This window comes from Hippocampus zosterae, chromosome 17 (assembly GCF_025434085.1).
Source record: "Hippocampus zosterae strain Florida chromosome 17, ASM2543408v3, whole genome shotgun sequence".
In the NCBI taxonomy this organism is placed as follows: Eukaryota; Metazoa; Chordata; class Actinopteri; order Syngnathiformes; family Syngnathidae; genus Hippocampus; species Hippocampus zosterae.
In genome coordinates, this window is record NC_067467.1 from 7354667 (window position 1) to 7372294 (window position 17628).

The 17628-nt window shown below is 40.8% G+C and overlaps 3 protein-coding genes across 3 annotated transcripts; all 3 read left to right on the forward strand.

Annotated features, from left to right (window-relative positions):
- The first annotated feature begins 485 nt into the window (after positions 1-485).
- Positions 486-1730, forward strand: LOC127589328 (protein PET100 homolog, mitochondrial). The gene is made up of 4 exons (XM_052048443.1): positions 486-658; positions 806-892; positions 1002-1034; positions 1443-1730. The coding sequence occupies exons 1-4, from the start codon at positions 632-634 to the stop codon at positions 1530-1532; spliced, it is 237 nt and encodes a 78-aa protein (XP_051904403.1). The 5' UTR covers positions 486-631; the 3' UTR covers positions 1533-1730.
- A 494-nt stretch (positions 1731-2224) lies between these two features.
- Positions 2225-11244, forward strand: stxbp2 (syntaxin binding protein 2). Its single transcript, XM_052048420.1, has 19 exons — positions 2225-2465; positions 3430-3479; positions 3580-3661; positions 3851-3927; positions 4125-4200; positions 4287-4390; positions 4647-4798; positions 4880-4964; positions 5674-5804; positions 5887-5994; positions 6074-6131; positions 6212-6277; positions 6624-6704; positions 8380-8521; positions 8605-8711; positions 9060-9158; positions 9244-9329; positions 9853-10010; positions 10787-11244. Exons 1-19 carry the CDS (start codon positions 2429-2431, stop codon positions 10900-10902), a joined length of 1815 nt encoding a protein of 604 aa, XP_051904380.1. The 5' UTR covers positions 2225-2428; the 3' UTR covers positions 10903-11244.
- Positions 11245-11372: 128 nt separating this feature from the next.
- On the forward strand, positions 11373-17579 carry LOC127589308 (uncharacterized). Its single transcript, XM_052048412.1, has 14 exons — positions 11373-11644; positions 11914-12068; positions 12139-12282; positions 12357-12516; positions 12834-13003; positions 13126-13287; positions 13831-13969; positions 14198-14355; positions 14440-14601; positions 15150-15291; positions 15366-15514; positions 15658-15831; positions 15993-16031; positions 16114-17579. The coding sequence occupies exons 2-14, from the start codon at positions 11973-11975 to the stop codon at positions 16555-16557; spliced, it is 2139 nt and encodes a 712-aa protein (XP_051904372.1). The 5' UTR covers positions 11373-11644; positions 11914-11972; the 3' UTR covers positions 16558-17579.
- Positions 17580-17628: the final 49 nt, after the last annotated feature.

Consider the following 17628-nt stretch of genomic DNA (forward strand, 5'->3'; position numbering starts at 1 on the left):
AATGTATCTACATGTTTTATTGGTAAACGCTTTATGTTAGAGGTAGAAAAAGAAATAATCCATTTCTGAATACACATAAAAAACACCACAAAATATTAGCCGTGAATTAGAATGTAAGAACGAAGAAATGTAAAGTAAAAACCGTGTTTTATTTTTTTACGGTCCCATAACTTGTACGTAGCCGCATCACACGTCTCGTGATTGGTCCTTCAGAATATCCGGAAAAAGACAACGAGTTTAAATAATGTACATTACGGTAAGACGTCATCAACGCGCTGCGCTGGCCACCTTCAAAATAAAAGCTATTTTGACATAGACACCAGTGCGTTGGATTTAAAGTTATTGTAATCTTTCTCTTGTCTGGTTACCAGACTCCACGCTGTCTCGGGAGTGCGGTTGGCCTGCAGGTATTGTTCCCATTTTTAACAGTGACAATAAATATGCTACACATTAAACGTAGCTCGTGGACGCGTTTTACCGTAATACACAGTATGAACAACCGTAGCGGCGGCTAGCTTGACTTTGGTATCGAGTCTCGCTTGACTCCAGTGGTAAACAGCGTGAAGGCCTTTGGCTGCAGCTCGAAATCAGATAACGCTTTAGCAGTCTTGTGGTGAAATTTCACTTCAAAATGGGCGTAAAAATAGAAATGTTCAAAGTAAGTCAACCTGTTTTTTTTGTGCGTGGGGGATGTTAAACACGTAACTGTGTAACGATTTAAAACGGCGAAGATTTCAGTGTTTCGGTTCTCGTCTTTGGCAAGTATACTGACATGCTTGTCTTTATGGTTGCTGTCGTGGAACAGATGATGTTGTATTTGTCCTTCCCCGTTTCCATGTTCTGGATATCGAATCAAGCAGAATATTTTGAGGAATACATCGTAAAGAGGAAGGTTTGTATCCCGATAGTATAAACAGTAAGTTAATACACAATGCAGTTTCCCGTGTTGTAAAACTAATTGCACTACTCTTTTCTACTCTGAAATATTTTATGGAACTCAGAGGGAGATCTTCCCCGCCGACGAGGAACTTCATGTAAGTGTCTGTTACATCTTAAACTGTATGAATGTATGTTTTGTCATTTACCAACACCTTTATATGATTTTGAAAGCAAGGGCATGAGCCCCATCTCTATCCCATTCACTCGGACATGAATGGGGAGTTTTAAAGTGGGAATTGCGGGAAAACTAAAGTTGGAGTGATCTGAATCTGTTGAATGCAAAAATTAAATAAAGGTAGAATATGATGTGTGAATGTTTTTAAGTAGTAGGATGGTAGCCAGGACAACCATCATTTTGAAATGTGCACCCTCTTATAGCAACAATTAAGAATGAAAGTTTATTCCCATTTTTTAAATTATTTTTGATGCTCTTTGGGTTTAGAACACCCACAGAGGTTCTTACTCGACTCAACTAATATTTATTTTGTCATGTTAACTTGCAGAGGAAAGAGTTGGAAGACTTCAAGGAGAGAATGCGCGCACGAAAAGAGCAGCGGCGACTGAAGCAAATCTCGATGGAGTCAGACAACTAAAAATATTTTCTTGATATATATTTAAACCATAATTGGTGGCCATGTATCATATAAGGCAACGTTGAATGGAGCAGGGAAATTTGAATATTATACTTTTCCCACTGAACTTTGACAGCACGTACTTGGAGTGTAATTATTATTATTATTATTATATATATATTTTTTGTGATTGAATGATTATATATGCTGTTGGACTTATGTTTGGTGTTGTTATTGTATCCATACATTGCATCATATCATACTTTATGCGACAAAAGTGACTTGGTAATGTTCTTCCGGTGTCAGCTATGATTTGGAAGCAGATTCTCGTGATTTTGGATTGGATTGGAGAAAACCAGTGGAAGAATAAAGGACATATCTGTATTTCCAAAAAAGGAAGAAAAAAAAGCAACGTTGTAAGAATGCACCCCTTTCTCCTGTACTGAAACAAAGCCTCATAAATCCACATTTATCCAGTCAATTACAAGGTTCTTATGTTTAATGACACAAAAAAATCAATTGAAAAAACATTTTAGTTAAAGAAATAAAATAAAAACGAAAATGTTAAAAAAAAATTAAACGAACGTAAAGTCACTATAATTGGAGCAAATGTCCTTAGTTTTCGTTTTTGTCAATTAATGTCATACATGAGCTTTTGGGTTTGAAACTACATTAGATAACATACATTAATAACATTACAACAGAATAAAAAATAACTACAATGAAACATCTTAAATTATTACTACCTTGGCCATTAAGTAAACATTAGCAAAGGTGATAAAACTTCAGTCGTGTTATGCCGTCAGTAGGCTGTAGGGGTCACTGTTTCCTAGGAAATGTTTATGACGATCAGGTAGGAAGAATTTAATAACAAGGAAGTGACCAACTGTGACAGAAATTACCCTGTGGCTGTCAAGATGGCACCGATTGGGCTAAAAACAATCGTAGGAGAAAGTAAGTGGCACACATTCCGTTAACGAACTATTTTAATGCTTTCTTTACTACTGGAATTTGTATTCATTGACAAAGTTAAGCGTTAGACGCCGTGATGAATCGGTCATGTGAACGTGACGCTGGAGAACGAAGTTTGTTCCTCGAAAGGTGTTTCTGGGCTGAAATCTCAATAAAAAGGCCGAATTAGGAAAATGTCAACCGAGCGACGTAATTAGCAGTGACCGAAAATATTGATTTTGTTAAATATCTTAATGGCAACTTCATTTTAAGTCTGTAAGTACGTCCAGATGAATGGCAGGTGAAGGCTAATATCGGCTACCTTACGTAATGCGGAAGTTCGTCAAGTTCTTAATAGTCGAAGTAAACTAACTTTGAACAAATATCACGATTTTCATACGTTAAAACAATTCACTAGTAGCTTTTAATGGTTGATTTTATTCCGCTCATAAAAAACAGCGTTTCATTAATCATTGATGTTTAAAACAACAACGTATTGTGATTGATATGAAGATGAACGTTTTTTAAATACCAAATATGATATGTGCACTTGAGGGTATCAACTAACCCAGTCTATTAAAAATACAAAATATTGAAAATTTTGAAGAAACACAAATGGTCCATACAAGATTAAAATCCGCATTCAAAATAATAACTGTAATTATTCATAATCTTTAGGTGTATACTGGGTGTTAAAGCCGCTGGGTTTTGAAGAGCAGGTTGCACCACATTAATTTGCATGATGAGACAATAAAGTCTTGTACAATCTGTTGGGGTAGTTTTTTTTTGTTACTGTTCTTACTATTTACACCCTAACTTTAAGTCACCTCTGCAGTTGACTATTATGATAAAGCATTTGCAACTACTCTTCTGTTGAACCCTCGTCTAGAATGACTTGGTAAAGCACCAGGAAGTTGGTCACATCTGATGTTCTGCATTTGTGTTATATCTGTACTTGTCTCAACAGAAATCCTAAATGGTGTCATCAAGAGTGTACGGAAAGATGGCGAGTGGAAGGTAAATATTGTCGAAACATAACAACCCTCTCAGTCTGATTTGCATTTACTGTTATTATCATCATCATCATACAATTGTTCTTTTTTTGTAATGGCTTCAGGTTCTTATTGTGGACCACATGAGCATGAGGATTCTGTCGTCTTGTTGCAAGATGTCGGACATCCTAGCTGAAGGGGTCACGAGTAAGTGTACCATTTGCAATGCTGTTTATGTGTCCTGCTGAGTGCGATGCAAGAAGCATTTATACGACCATCCTTGTCATAATTCCTGCCCTCGGGATTAATTAATGCTTGCTCAAATTGATTTCATACTGATGGTTTCTTAGTGTTGATCTTTTTATGTCCGACTGTTGAGGTGTCTTGTGCTTTCAGTTGTGGAGGACCTCAATAAAAGCAGGGAGCCCATCTCTTGTCTGGAGGCCATATATTTGATCTCACCGGTGGAAAAGGTCCGGTTATGCACTAAATTTAAAATACTAGGATAAGATAGGAGAAGAATACGGTCAATTTCTGTATCTTGTTGTAAATTTTCCCAATAATAAATCAGCGCTCATTCCTTAATAGTCTTTGTAGCTGGACAGGTACCGTAATGTAAGTTGTTGTACTGCTGATTTCATGAAACAGTAACAATCACTTTAACTTGCAGTCAGTCCGGGCTCTCATCAACGACTTCAAGGACAGCGCCTTTACTTACAAAGCGGCCCACATCTTTTTCACAGACAGTAAGACATTGCGTTGGTCTGCTGTAAAACAACGAAAATGCTCACTCAAGTCATTTGATTGTTTTGATTTATTTCTACGCCCCCAGCTTGCCCTGATAATCTTTTCAATGAAATTGCAAGATCAAGAGTCTCCAAGGTCGCCAAGACGTTGAAAGAGATTAACGTTGCTTTCCTACCGTATGAGTCTCAGGTAGGATTTTTCTTCGCCCCCAAACAAAAAGCCTACGACAACAACTTAACTTTATTATAAATAAATAATAATGCATAATGTTATTTTTACTTTGCCTATTGAAAATATTATTTCAATGAGTGGGTTGTTATTCATCTTCGTGTCACCTTATATCACAGCAGTCTTTGATCCAGTCTCTGTGTGACTGTGCGACTGTTCCTATTGAAGTGTCCTTTTTTTTAATCCCCCCCCCCCCCCCCCCCTGCCTTCGCCTTAGGTGTTCTCCCTGGACCACCCAACCTCCTTCCACTCTTTCTACAGCCCCAAGTCCAATCAGGACACTAGAAACAAAATGATAGAGAGTCTCGCCGAGCAAATTGCCACTTTATGCGACACGCTCAAAGAGTACCCAGCTATCCGATTCCGCAAGTATGCTCCTTTGCCTTGTAACTTCCCACATGAGCCGAACATTTTTTTTCTGCTAATTCATTTCTACTCATGTCCCCGCAGCGGCTCGGACAGGAACGCCAAATTGGCCGAAGAGGTCTACCAGCACCTAAATGCCCACAAAGCGGACAACCCAAGCATGGGAGAGGTTCTAGTGCATTACTACTATTCCTCCTCTTTGACATGTTATATAAAAGTGAATTATTAGTCTCCTTTTATTCAACGCATCATCTTTTTCCATACAAGAGTATAAAAACATCCATTGGGATTGTGCAGCTTTTCACCTATACAGGTTGTGGGTGTTTTTTTTCCCTCTTCACTCTGCTGCTTTGCCCTTTTTTCTTCTTTTTCTTAGCTCACCTTTCCTTGCTCTGAGATCAGTCTTATCAGGCATGTATTATTTCCCTGTGTTATTTGTTTGGTGCTGCCTTGCGAATGTTCTCTATGTTGCATGAGAGGAAAAGAATACAGGTGTTCCTCTTACGATGGCGAAAATTTGTGTGTAATGCTAACAATGCAAACATCTCCATCGACGAGCTCACCAATAGCATCGTATTTGTGGTGTTGTAACCCCTAAAACAACGTACATTCGAACACAAATGGTATAGCAACACAGGTAGACAGATAACACAACTATAAGGTGTCCTTACAACGCCTTGCATTTATTACCGTTTATAACCTCCCAAAATTCAAATGTCCTAAACCGAAGAGTTTCTGTATTCCAAAATACTGCATCATTGTGACAATTTAACCCCCGCACACATGGAAGTGTAACAAATATGGATTCCGTGGTGGAATAAAAATAAATATTCACACTCATGTTTGGTTAATATATAACATTTCTGTATTGATTGCAGGGGGTAAACAAGGGGCGCTCGCAACTCATCATCGTCGACCGTGGGTTCGATCCCATCTCACCTCTCCTGCACGAGCTGACCTTCCAGGCTATGGCCTATGATTTGCTGGATATCCAAAAGGACATATACACGTGAGTACACGTTCACTGGGGAATTTTTGTTTTGTTTCGTTATTCCTGCATATTGTCTTATGTGTACGTTGTTCTTGTTTAGTTATCAGACAACTGGCATTGGGAATTCCAAAGAGAGAGAAGTATTGCTGGATGAAGACGATGAGCTCTGGGTTCAACTCCGACATCTGCACATCGCCGATGTCTCAACGTGAGGATGGCAGGATTTGAGATACGCACACGGTCCCGGAAAAATGACTTCCTAAAATATTCTTATTTTGCCGCTGTAGGAAAGTGACGGAACTGCTGACCACCTTTTGTGAAAGCAAGAGGATGTCCACCGACAACGTGAGTGTGACTGTCTTTGCCACTTTGGTGTCATTTCAGACAAATATGTTTTGATTGTGCCTTTGTTTTTTACATGCTAGGCCAACATCAAAGATCTGTCTCAGATGTTAAAGAAGATGCCACAGTATCAGAAGGAGTTGAGTATGGTGAGTGACTTTGGTTTTTTTTATTTTATTTTTTTAAACAATCATTAAGTAAATATACATTTTATTGTCGCTAGAAGCTGCACAACTGTTAAATTATTAAACTCACTAAAATATTGCCCCGCAATATAAGTAATGCATGCAACAAAATTATTTAATGTATCATAATAACATAACGTCACAGATATTGGCCCTCCCCACTTCCCACTTCATGTGATTGTTCTCCGAACCTTACAATTGTTTTGTTTTTTTGGGGGACGTGAGGGTGAGAATGTCCTCATTTGTTTGTTACTGCAGCATTGTTATTGACGGTCCTGTTTTTCTTTTTGTTTGTTTGTTTTTTTGACAGTACTCCACTCACTTGCACTTGGCTGAAGCTTGTATGAAGAAGTTCAAGACATCCCTTAATAAGCTCTGCGAAGTGGAGCAGGTCAGTGTTGGCGCGTTTTGACGCAGTCTGGTTGCAAACAGCGTGAGAGGTGCCACAATTAATTGATTCTTAAATCGACAGCTAGTTTGATAATTGATCCATTTTTTAGAGTCCCATGTTTCATTTAAAAATGTTCAAATCCATAGAATTTCACTCTCACAGTAAATAGTCTCTTATTTCAATGTGGAAAACGGTAATCAAAATTTGGGCCTATTTTTGTACATGTTATTAGACCAACCCAACAACTTAATCATATTCTATTTATGTTGGCCCACGTTCTGCGCTGTCAGTTTGAAATAATATCCTGTTTTTTAAAAAAATGGATATAAAAAAAAAAACAAAGAATAAAAAGAAATCACTTTTGTCAATTAATCAGAAGAATAATTAACAGATGAATTGATCATTAAAATTATCATGAGTTGCAGCCAATAGTTTTAATTTTATTTTTATTATTTTAACCATATGGTCAATTTGCTCCGGTCAGCTTTTGCTACATCCGCTCACAGAGTACATTTGCACATCTGTACTTGACTTTATAAATAGTAGTAGGATAATGGACTCTTTATCCCCTTTGACACATGAACGAAGCCTTATATTCATTCCCACCCGAAACTTCTCTGGACTTGTCTGCCCATTTATGTGTTGTGAAAACAAAGTCTTGATATTTACACGAGCAGAATGGCTCAGCAAGGATGCGTTAGGGTAAGTCCGTTACGCGCAACGTCCGGCAGGGGGGGGGGGATTTGCCATTCCGCTCGGCACACCGGGTGACCTCCATTTATTTATAGCGCCGCCGGGGTGTATGTTCAAATGCCACTGCACGGTTTGTGGTGTTTAATGGAAAATAGCTGTCATAATATTGTAAAAGGAGCTTGAGGTCAGACGTCAGCACCCGCAAGCTCTAATGTCATGACTAAGTGTTAGGATGCTTAATAACATTTAATGACTTGGTGATGTAAAAATCCTTCCAAGCACATATCTGTGTCCTGGATTTATCATGGATGGGCTATCAGCGTTGCTCGGACCCGACACCTGGTTTTATGTCTGCATAGGAAATAACCGAATCGTGTCATTTTTGCGAGCTACGTTTTCTGATTGATGCATCGATGTGTTATGAGCTTGTTTGGATGCCACCACCTTTTCAATCCCACAAGATTGTTTTGGCTTTTGAAAAGGGCGGGCAGATCCGAATGGCAAACGCTTCAGGCACCATTCTTAAAAGTATTCTGTATTGTTTAGCCGAGCAAGTATATCCATTACCACTCCCAGGGAGTTGAGGTTTTCACTGCTGGGTGGACTGTGAATGGTATGCGTGAAAGACTACCAATTTCCACAAAACTCTGAGGGGCCAAGGACGAGTCCATAATTATCCCCCTGGACCCTCTTGAAAATGAGACACTGAATCACATGACTTGACTTTGAATTTAATCAGATTTTCCGTAAATGGGTGTTAAGAGTGCCTCGTTGTCAGCCACAAGTACACACAAGTCACACAGAGAAAGGTGAAACGTTATTTGTTTTGTTAATGTCCGATGAGAGAGACAGCACGTGGCTGCTCGTTTTTGCATCATGGAAAAGCCATGCGATGACCTCGTGTGATATGTTGTAGCCACCGAAGACTTTTGAGCACATCTTGTCGAAAAGGTCATGTCACTTTCCCTTTCTCTCGTCACAGGACTTGGTGATGGGCGCAAATGCCGAGGGGGAGCCTCTGAAAGACGCCATGAAGAGCATCGTGCCTGTGCTACTTGATAATGAAATTTCAGCATACAACAAGATCCGCATCATCCTGCTCTTCATATTCCACAAGAAAAAAGGTGCAGTTTTCCTCCCCTTTACCAATTCCTTGCGTGAATTTAAAAAAAAATCACAGTTTGGCTGATTTTGTGATTGCTTGCAGGCATTGGCGAGGAGAACCTTGACAAACTCATTCAGCACGCCAACGTGGCGGCCGACAGAAACATCATCACCAACATCCAAAACCTGGGCTGTAACATCATTGCTGGGGTATTTTTTTTTTAAATCTTGAGAGTGGAAACTTACAGGGCGAATCCAATCTCATCTATTCTTCTTTCATGCCTGTCCGTCCCTTATTTGGGTCTGTAGCAGAGCTGGAGCCTTCTCAGCTGACTTTGGGCTAGAAACAGGGTACACTTCGGATTGGTCGCCAGTCCTTCACAGAGCACAGATTGACAAACAAGCATTCACAATCAACATTTGAAATGTGGAGGAGAGAAAATATAGGAGGGCCTGATTTGAGAGCGAAATGACCTATCGAACAAGTTTCTTCTCTAGATGTCAACGTTCACGCCGCCTAAACTAAAAAAGAGCGATTTGTTTCCGAATGTGTTTTAGGGAGCCAATGCCGGGACAACGCTTCCTGATCGCAAACAGCGTGCGGACAGCACGTACCAGCTCTCCAGATGGACGCCCATTCTCAAGGACATCATGGAGGTGTGAGAGGTTTTAGCACAAATGTTGCGATTTTTGTCAATAATCCACAAAGCGCGACGTCTCAATGGAGTCCATTTCTCTCCAGAACGCCATCGAAGACAAGCTGGACAAGCGTCACTGGCCCTTCATATCAGACCCCGCCCCCATCAGTACCACTCACACGGCTGTCAGGTAGGTCCCGTCGTTGAGATTCAAATTGCGAGCGAGACAAGCTAACCACTTAACCGCTGCGCTGCTTTTATAATTTCCATTTGTCAATTTTTAGAACATTCATAGAAAACCAAACTAAATCAAAAAAAGCTTTCGTCTGTGTTTAAAGAAAGTAAAGGAGGGGTCACAGACAGATTATTTTTGTCAGATAAAAGCTTTTATCCCAGTAACTAAGTCCTAGTGGAGCTCTTTTGGGGGGTGGGGGGAGGTTGAGTGAGTAGAAGGTTTAAAAGGTGAAAATAAGACAGTTTTGCTTCAAATGCTCTAATCTTGCGGGGAATTCCCATCTCTGTGGTGTTTTTGCAAATCAGACGGGCTCAGCTCATAATTTGTGTCATAAACAAAGCTTGTGTCCTTCGTGTTCCGCAACGTGCTGTAAATAAATCGGAGTCGTCATTAAAACGACTCCGGCCTTTGACGTGTGTGTTATTGTTTCTGATTTATGGAACACTTCCAACATGATTTGTCCCCTTCATATCTTCAGCGCTCGTTTGGGCCAGTGGCACAACAACAGACCTCCGACAGAGTATCACACCGGACCCAGACTCATTATTTTTGTCATCGGCGGGCTGACCCACTCAGAGATGCGCTCGGCCTATGAAGTCACCCGAGCCTATGCCGGAAAATGGGAAGTGCTGATTGGTAAGCATTTGTTTTATTTACAGCTGACCATCCAAAGTCAAATTTCCCGTTCGTTAGAGGAAAAACAAAATGGACTGAAAAGTCAAACAAAACCCATCGTCACGCATCGCAGAAGTGAAGTGACAATTCAACTATCTGAATTAACGACGTACATCCCAGACCAGAATATGTAATGCTGTGCTGCAGAATTTTTTCCTCCACGTTAAACTGGTGAAGTGGTATTGGTATGTAGTATCGGGACCGTTTTCAGTATGCTCAGTCATGCTAGCATAGCACCAGTATATGATGGGCACGGGTGGCCATGGCAGTCATCTTATGTCTCTTGAGACTCCGCCACAACTGTTTTTTTTTAAACTGTATAAGGAACACATTTACAATTAATATGAATGCAAATTCTAAAATAATCTCCTTTTAGTATCATGTGAGTCTTCTAGTCAATTTCAACCAAAATCTACTCACTTACATCCACTGAAGGGGTGGGGAGGGGATGATTTTATTTTCATTAAAAAATATATCTTAAAAAAGCAGGTAAAAACTCCAGAAAGTGTTTTCCACAAAAAAATGGGAGTTGCTCCCTTGCCCAAAAAAAATGTACAAAATAATGAAAATTATCAGCAAATATGGGCTACTATACTGTTAATAAACTTTTATGATGGCAACCTGTCCCAAAACTGGTTTGAGTTGACTTTGTAGGTTGTGCAGTCATTTGCTCATTCTAACGAGCATTAGCTTAGCATTGTAAATGACTTTTTTTTTTTTCATTTGGTGTTTGACAGGCTCTTCTCACATTCTCACCCCAACGGGCTTCCTCAACGACCTCAAGATTCTCGACCAGGTTCCTAATCCATCTTGCGAGGACAACGCGGATCCCAACAGTGGACGGGCACAATGAAGGAAGAGCCTTTCTTTTGATCGGCTCCAGGTTATACGTACATCTCAACACGGCAATAATTCAAGTGAAATATGAAGATCTTTTTTTTTTTTTTTCAGAGTTCAAGGATTGTTCATATAGTTTGCTCTGCAATTCGTTCTGTGTTAATATAAAAGTATTTTAATGACTATTATCCTCATCAAGCCGTGAATGACATCACTGTATGACCCTTTTGAAGGTACCTTAAATTAAATGCCCCTACCCCCAACCCCCTTTACCCACTTTATGGCAACTGCTGTCTTTGATACTGCTGGAATGTGGTGTTTCTTTGAAGAAGTAATAAAAGAAGCAATATTCACTTTACAGCTGCTCTGATTGTCATTAGCTTGTCACTTTGGATGACCATGTAGAGACGCTGTAATTGCGAGTGAGGGAGAGGAATCACACTTTAGGGAGGGGACGTGAGTGGGAGGGGCGGGGGGGTTATCATCTCCGCTCCATCCTGGGGATTATGTTTTTATCTAGGATTACAGATGGCAATATTAAGAACAGGACACGGGCCTTTGCTCCTAATGGTGTTGTGTTAATGCTCACCACTTCACTCCATTTAAAAAGCCTTCCGTCCGCGCCGCGTCGGGTGCACAATCAGACCCCCACCACCCCGGTCGCGACGTATCCAACGAGTCAACACAGATTTCGTTTCATCACTGACTTAACGTTCGATGTGGTTATCTGTGCAGAAGAGGAGCGCCATGCTGTGACGGTGAGGAAAAACTTTCATTCTTACAAATATGGACGAAAACATGGAATTCGGAAAACCTGCACTATCCAATAGCATTCATTAAAAAAAAAAGAATAAATCACATAAAAATTTTAAAAACAGTTTTTATTAGATATGTTTGCATGAGCTAAGAGGTTACAAAGCAAAAACAACAAAAAAGGTCAACATTTACAATAGCCTTTTTATAGTACGTTTTAATGTATTGTGTGGAAGCAGGTACTATGTGATTTATTTATTTATTTTCTTTTAAGATTCCACAGGAAGACCAGAGTAGATTCTGGACATCACAAGTTCATTGCAGCAAGCGCAAATGGAAGAAAAGCACGGGTCAATCCACAGCTCCGCTTACACGCAACGACGAACTTTTGCTGAGCAGCAGGTGTTAATAGCAGCAGCGAAGTACCAGGTACTTCAAAATTTGAGTTTTGGTGTGAAGTCAACATTCCTCTCGAGATGAAACCCTCCCTTCTTCTCAGGAGACGAGAGGTTTTCAACATCACGGCTCGGCGCCTCAGGTTTCAGTCACACAAAGCACTCCGGAGATGAATAGGAAGCTCGACTTGTTGCCGGGTAACCAGTTGCCGATTCCCATCAAGCGAGGGGACGTCGGTTCCATCGAGGTTGTGGGGCTGCCTGGTATATTCGAGCGAGACTTTTTGTCATGTAGTAATTGCGTCGTTTTGGCAATTGACAGGCGGTGTCGCCCGAGGAACAGCAGAAGTTGATGAATCTTCTCCTCCACGGTCAGAGTGGACGCATGGAGGACCAGTGCTGCTCCCTGGATCCCAGCCGCAGTGCGCCCTGTACTCCAAAACTCTCTGACAGGGAACCTCAAACTGATTTGTCCAATCAAGGTGAATGGCTACAATTACACTGGTCAACAGCGAATTTGAATCAGAAGGATTTATGTATTTTTGTATACATATTGTGTATATAAAATTAGACTTGAGGGACTTCATTATTCATTATTTTAATTTGATGACTATCCGGTTATATATACGGATATTTTTTTAATATTCTTTACATAAAAAAATATTGTCATGATTGTGTCATAAAATTGTGCGAATTATATCTATCTATCTATCTATATATATATATAATATACTGTACATATACAGTATATGTATAATTTTAAATATATATACAGGTATACTTTTATTTTCTTCCACAGATTCTGATGCATTCTTCAACTTGTTGGCCAACACTCAGAGTCAACGGCTGGACGACCAACGAGTATCCCTTCCTTCATTACCCGGTTTAGACAAAAAGAAGCCGCCATCATCATCATCATCATCCGGCGCAGATTCAAGCTACTTATGCGACATTGTCTCCAAAGTTCAGGTTATTATATCACATGTTGATCAACATCTTGCATCAAAACCAATATTTAGAAAACAGAATTTCTATGTTAACTATTAGCTCTTTAATATTAAAGATGAAGTAATAGTATGATCCATGTTCAGGGAAGCAGAATGGAAGACCAAAGGTGCTCCCTAACTCTAATTCCGCCAATGGAGCCAGCACGAAAAGACAACGACGTTTCTGGCATTGCACGCTCGGCATCCTTCAGCCCCGGTTCGAACGTAGAACATCCCAAGAGCCAATCTAAGACGTCCCCCAAAAAGGTAAACCAGTGAATAGAAGTGATACTATGCATTTAACGGCATACTGTAAACACATCATTAAAGGTGGCAATAGTATCTTATTTTCCGCACTATGAGGATCACCTTCAATGAATGGCGTATTTTGAAATCGTTTTCATATACAGGCTGCACGGCATTATAAGGCACTTGGAACAGAAGCTACAATAGTTTGCTGCAGTTGCATTGTGCATCCACTAGAGGGAGCTAAATAGAATACAATTCAATACAGCTTTATTTATATAATGCTTTCGCAACCGATGCAGCTTTAACAAAGTGCTTTACAGAACAGTTTATATACTACGTCCAGGAAATCTGAATATTGAGTAAGGCGCATCGGATTATGAATTGGCTTTTGAGAAAATGGAATGCTTTTAGGTGCGCCTCACAGTGCGGAAAATACGGTACTTATATTCTGTACTTGAGTAGAAGTGAAGGTATCGCTGTTTTTGTATTTTTAAAGTAGTAACTGGCCTTACTCAAACTCAGCAGGTAAAATTAAACGGTGTAGCACTCTCTACCATGCAGGCGCTGAGTCCATCTGAGCAGAAGCAACTTCTCACCTTAATGTCTCACGCCCAGCGAGGGCGCATGGATGAGCAGCGATGTGTCCTCACCGTGAGCCCCCAGACTTCCCCCAAACGCAAGCTTGCTCAGAGCGCAGCAGGTTCGAGGCTTATTTACGTTTTCTGTTTCTTACCAGCTGTGTCTTATATACAAATAAATTTGACTCAAACCAAAACGAAAGGAATTACTCTTGATGCAAACTGAAGTGATGTCTACTGTGAATTCAACATGACAGCGATTCAACCCCTGAATTGTAGTCCTACTTTTGGGCTCAGAGAGACGACAAAGTCAAGGTCATTTATTGAAAGTTGTCCTTGTGTACGGGCAGGTCCGGATTCTGACAAGTTCTTCAACATGCTGGCCAAATCACAAGGCAAACGTCTGGATGACCAGCGAGTGTGTCTTCCATCGTTACCCGGGATCCAAAATGGAGGCTCCACCCACAAAGACTCGAGCTATTTGTGTTACATGGTTTCAAAGGTCCAGGTGGGTGGACATCTCGGCTAAACTCAACCCAGTGGTTTTAGAGCGGTCTTCAGTATCCGCATCAATCCCATTTTCCAACAACAGGGTTCTAGGCTTGATGACCAGAGATGCTCTGCGCCTCATATCCTCCAGAATTTGGGAGCCCCGGCCCCCCAAAGCAAAGATTTGCCCTCTTCAGAGCCATTTGACAAAGCGCCAAGGAGGTCCGGCTCCCTAAACCGTAACAGAGATGACGCTCGACAGCAGGTGAGCCTCCCTGAGAGAGTGGGAGAAAGACCGAGATCCCAACGAAGATAATGTTTGCATGTTATTATCTTCTTTTTTTTAATTTGAAAAAAAAATGAATACAAACTACAAAAAAAAACCTGCTGAGAATTTGACATGTTTAAAAGAGGTAATACAACACCTTAAGCAACGACATTTGAACACAAAATTTGCAGCAACTATCATACAAACAACACAGTGTATCTCAAGGGATATATAATTTACCCTCCACAAAAAAAACAACAAAACTTACTGCAGTTTATTGAGTCACTTATTTGTTCGTCTTCTTTGTGTATGATGAATATCTGTATTATACCGCCACCCAGTGGCGAAGGACCACATTGTCAACGGTCACTGAACTTTAACGCAAGACAAAATGATTTGTTTGTGGGAATAGAATTGATTGATTAAAGTACTATTCATTTAAATTTTTATTCGTGTGTGATTGTAGCACGATGGTATAGCAGTGAGCTGGATCATCCATGTACTCGTTACCATGTCATTGTTCTACTCCCCCCCCCGTCCCCCAGCTATCTCTAGCTAAGCATCAACAATTCCTAAAAATGACGACCCATGCTCAGAGAGGACGTATAGACGAGCAGCGTTGCACTTTACCCCAAAGCAAGAGCACGCCCGCCACGCCCACACGCTGCCCAAATAAAGCCCCTGTTGGTAACCAAAATAAATCGCCACATGGGGGTCGCCAAGTATGTTGTCTTGCTCTGAGATGGCAGTCTTCCGTGCAGGTCCAGACATGGACGCGTTCTTCCACATGGTGGCCTGCAGTCAGGCATGCAGGCTGGACGACCAAAGGGTCGCTCTGCCCTCCCGGCCCGGCATAAACGCCACCACGGAGGGAAAACACAACGGGAGTCATGCGAAAGCTGCAACTCCAGTATGTGCCTTTATACCAGTTGACACCGTAAATTATTATTATTATTTTGTTGATGATATTTGAATGTATTATTTTGGTTATCCTATTTATCCGTGGTAGACAAGTGCCTAATCGACCTTGCGCCGTTCACCTCTCCACGCCAGTTTAGCGCACCACAAATCAGCGCAGCTGAAAGTGCACCGTCCAAAAGACACGAGGTCAACTCGTGTGCTTCTCAAGCTCAGACGACGACTGCACCATCGGGCTGCAGCCTGCCAAATTCTGCATCTTTCAACTGCGAGACAGAACACCTGAGGACACTTGATTCCACAGCTCAGGTAAGCCAAAATAATATTCGTTTGATAATGTGTCACAAATAAAACACAATGTGGGGACATACCAAGCGCATCAATTTGTGGGGGGAAAAAAAAGTGAAATTACCACGTTTGGACTTCTTTTCTCATTCAGTGTCTTGTGATCATTTATCTTCTCTTTTCAGATGACTATAAAGGTGTCGATGAGCTTCACACCACAGATGGTAAGTTTGTCTTGATATGAAATTGAGGTTTGAAATTCATTTCCTCACCATTTTGTGGTTTTTCTTTGATAACCTACAAAAGGGACATAAGAATTTTAACCAGCCTTTCCCAGAGGTCTTCCTCACTCTCGGCACTCCAGGAGAAAATCTCATGATCCCCCTGAGCCCAAGACCCGGAAGACCCGTGTCCATGAACCTGAATCTCATCCCCAAGGAAGACGTTAAGTTGACGCAATGCTCGTCGAGCCGCACGAGCCCCAGGAAGCCTCGCTCTAGGCCGTCGTCACCCCGGCCCAAAGCGGCCCAGAAGGCGCATCACATTAATTCTGGCTCTCCAGAACGAGGGGAGTCTGCGACCAGCCTGCAGGAAGACTGCTTCTCTGTGATTGAGAAGGTTCACACGTCACATCTGAAAATGGGAGCGACTCAAGGGGGGCAGAAACACAAAGGGAATCCAGTGAGAGGGAGGGGCATTGGAAAAAGGCGTGTGAAGAAAGATTGGAAGGATGGTGGTTATAAACACTAAACATTATGCTTCAGGTAAGTAGTTTGTTTTGTGTTTGATCCTATACGGCCATCCTTTTTCTATCGTACTTAAATGAGCTCGACTCCCAGTAGCTTGTGAGCGAGAGGCATGATACAACATTCACATGGACAATTTAGTTTTCAATGAAACTACGAACATTTATAGTTTTAGAATGTGGGAGGAAGCTCGAGGAACATACAAACTTGAGATTCCAACCCAGAACCTCTCAACTCCAAAATAGACTTGCTGCCCATTTTGTGTTGTAGTTCTCTATACTGTACTTTCAACTCCTTTGAAATAGAAATGACCACATCTTTTTTTTCTTTTTTTGCATTATTCTGTATGTTTCACTGTCAAATACAAATAAAGGACACTATCGGAAATGTACACTTGTGGGCAATTGTTGTATTAAATGAATTTTTGACCATTTATGGTAGACTATGTTGATGTTACATAACTTGCGAAGTGAATTCAATGATTTGTTGTTCTACACGTTCCAAGATAACTGCTCAAAGCACACGGACTGACGATTTAGTACTGAATTGTGGCAATGTAGCATTATATTGTCCCTTCCAACTATACAACTTAAACGCATTCATTTGCATCAGTTCATTCAGCACAATTGGTAATTATGAGTTATTTCATTATTTTTTTCATGAGCCCTTTCCTGCCACGACAATGTGCAGTTAGCTAGCTAGCTAGCCAGCTATGTCCGCTATGTGAAAATGTTTCTTCCTCGGAGAACAGCTTTCTGCCATTACTTACATTCTCAACCTGAGTAAAAGGGCACCCAGGGGATATATTTCAGCCAATGGGGGATTTCAGTGGATATACAGTATTTTCGCAGCTCCAACATGTAGGGATGTGTAAGCATGAGAAAGACGCTTGACAAAGTAGTTTTGTACATGACATTTTTTTAATGGTTTAAATTTCGCAGAGTTTTGATATGTGTCATGTTTGGAAGAAATACTTAATTTTATTTTGAAGAGACTTGAAGGATACCTGTTTTGTAAGGTTAGTTTCAGGGGTAACTCATTGTGAGTCATGAGCTGAGTCTATCATATGAATGTA

Bases quoted from the DNA above. Each gene is read 5' to 3' on its own strand.
- LOC127589328 (XM_052048443.1), top strand. From the start codon at position 632: ATGGGCGTAAAAATAGAAATGTTCAAA. The intron at 659-805 runs GTAAGTCAACCT...GTCGTGGAACAG, and splicing joins TAAAAATAGAAATGTTCAAA to ATGATGTTGTATTTGTCCTT. The intron at 1,035-1,442 runs GTAAGTGTCTGT...GTTAACTTGCAG, and splicing joins CCGCCGACGAGGAACTTCAT to AGGAAAGAGTTGGAAGACTT.
- stxbp2 (XM_052048420.1), top strand. From the start codon at position 2,429: ATGGCACCGATTGGGCTAAAAACAATCGTAGGAGAAA. The intron at 4,391-4,646 runs GTAGGATTTTTC...CCTTCGCCTTAG, and splicing joins TCCTACCGTATGAGTCTCAG to GTGTTCTCCCTGGACCACCC. The intron at 8,712-9,059 runs GTATTTTTTTTT...AATGTGTTTTAG, and splicing joins GCTGTAACATCATTGCTGGG to GGAGCCAATGCCGGGACAAC.
- LOC127589308 (XM_052048412.1), top strand. From the start codon at position 11,973: ATGGAAGAAAAGCACGGGTCAATCCACAGCTCCGCTTACACGCAACGA. The intron at 12,069-12,138 runs GTACTTCAAAAT...CCTTCTTCTCAG, and splicing joins TAGCAGCAGCGAAGTACCAG to GAGACGAGAGGTTTTCAACA. The intron at 13,970-14,197 runs GTTCGAGGCTTA...GTGTACGGGCAG, and splicing joins GCTTGCTCAGAGCGCAGCAG to GTCCGGATTCTGACAAGTTC.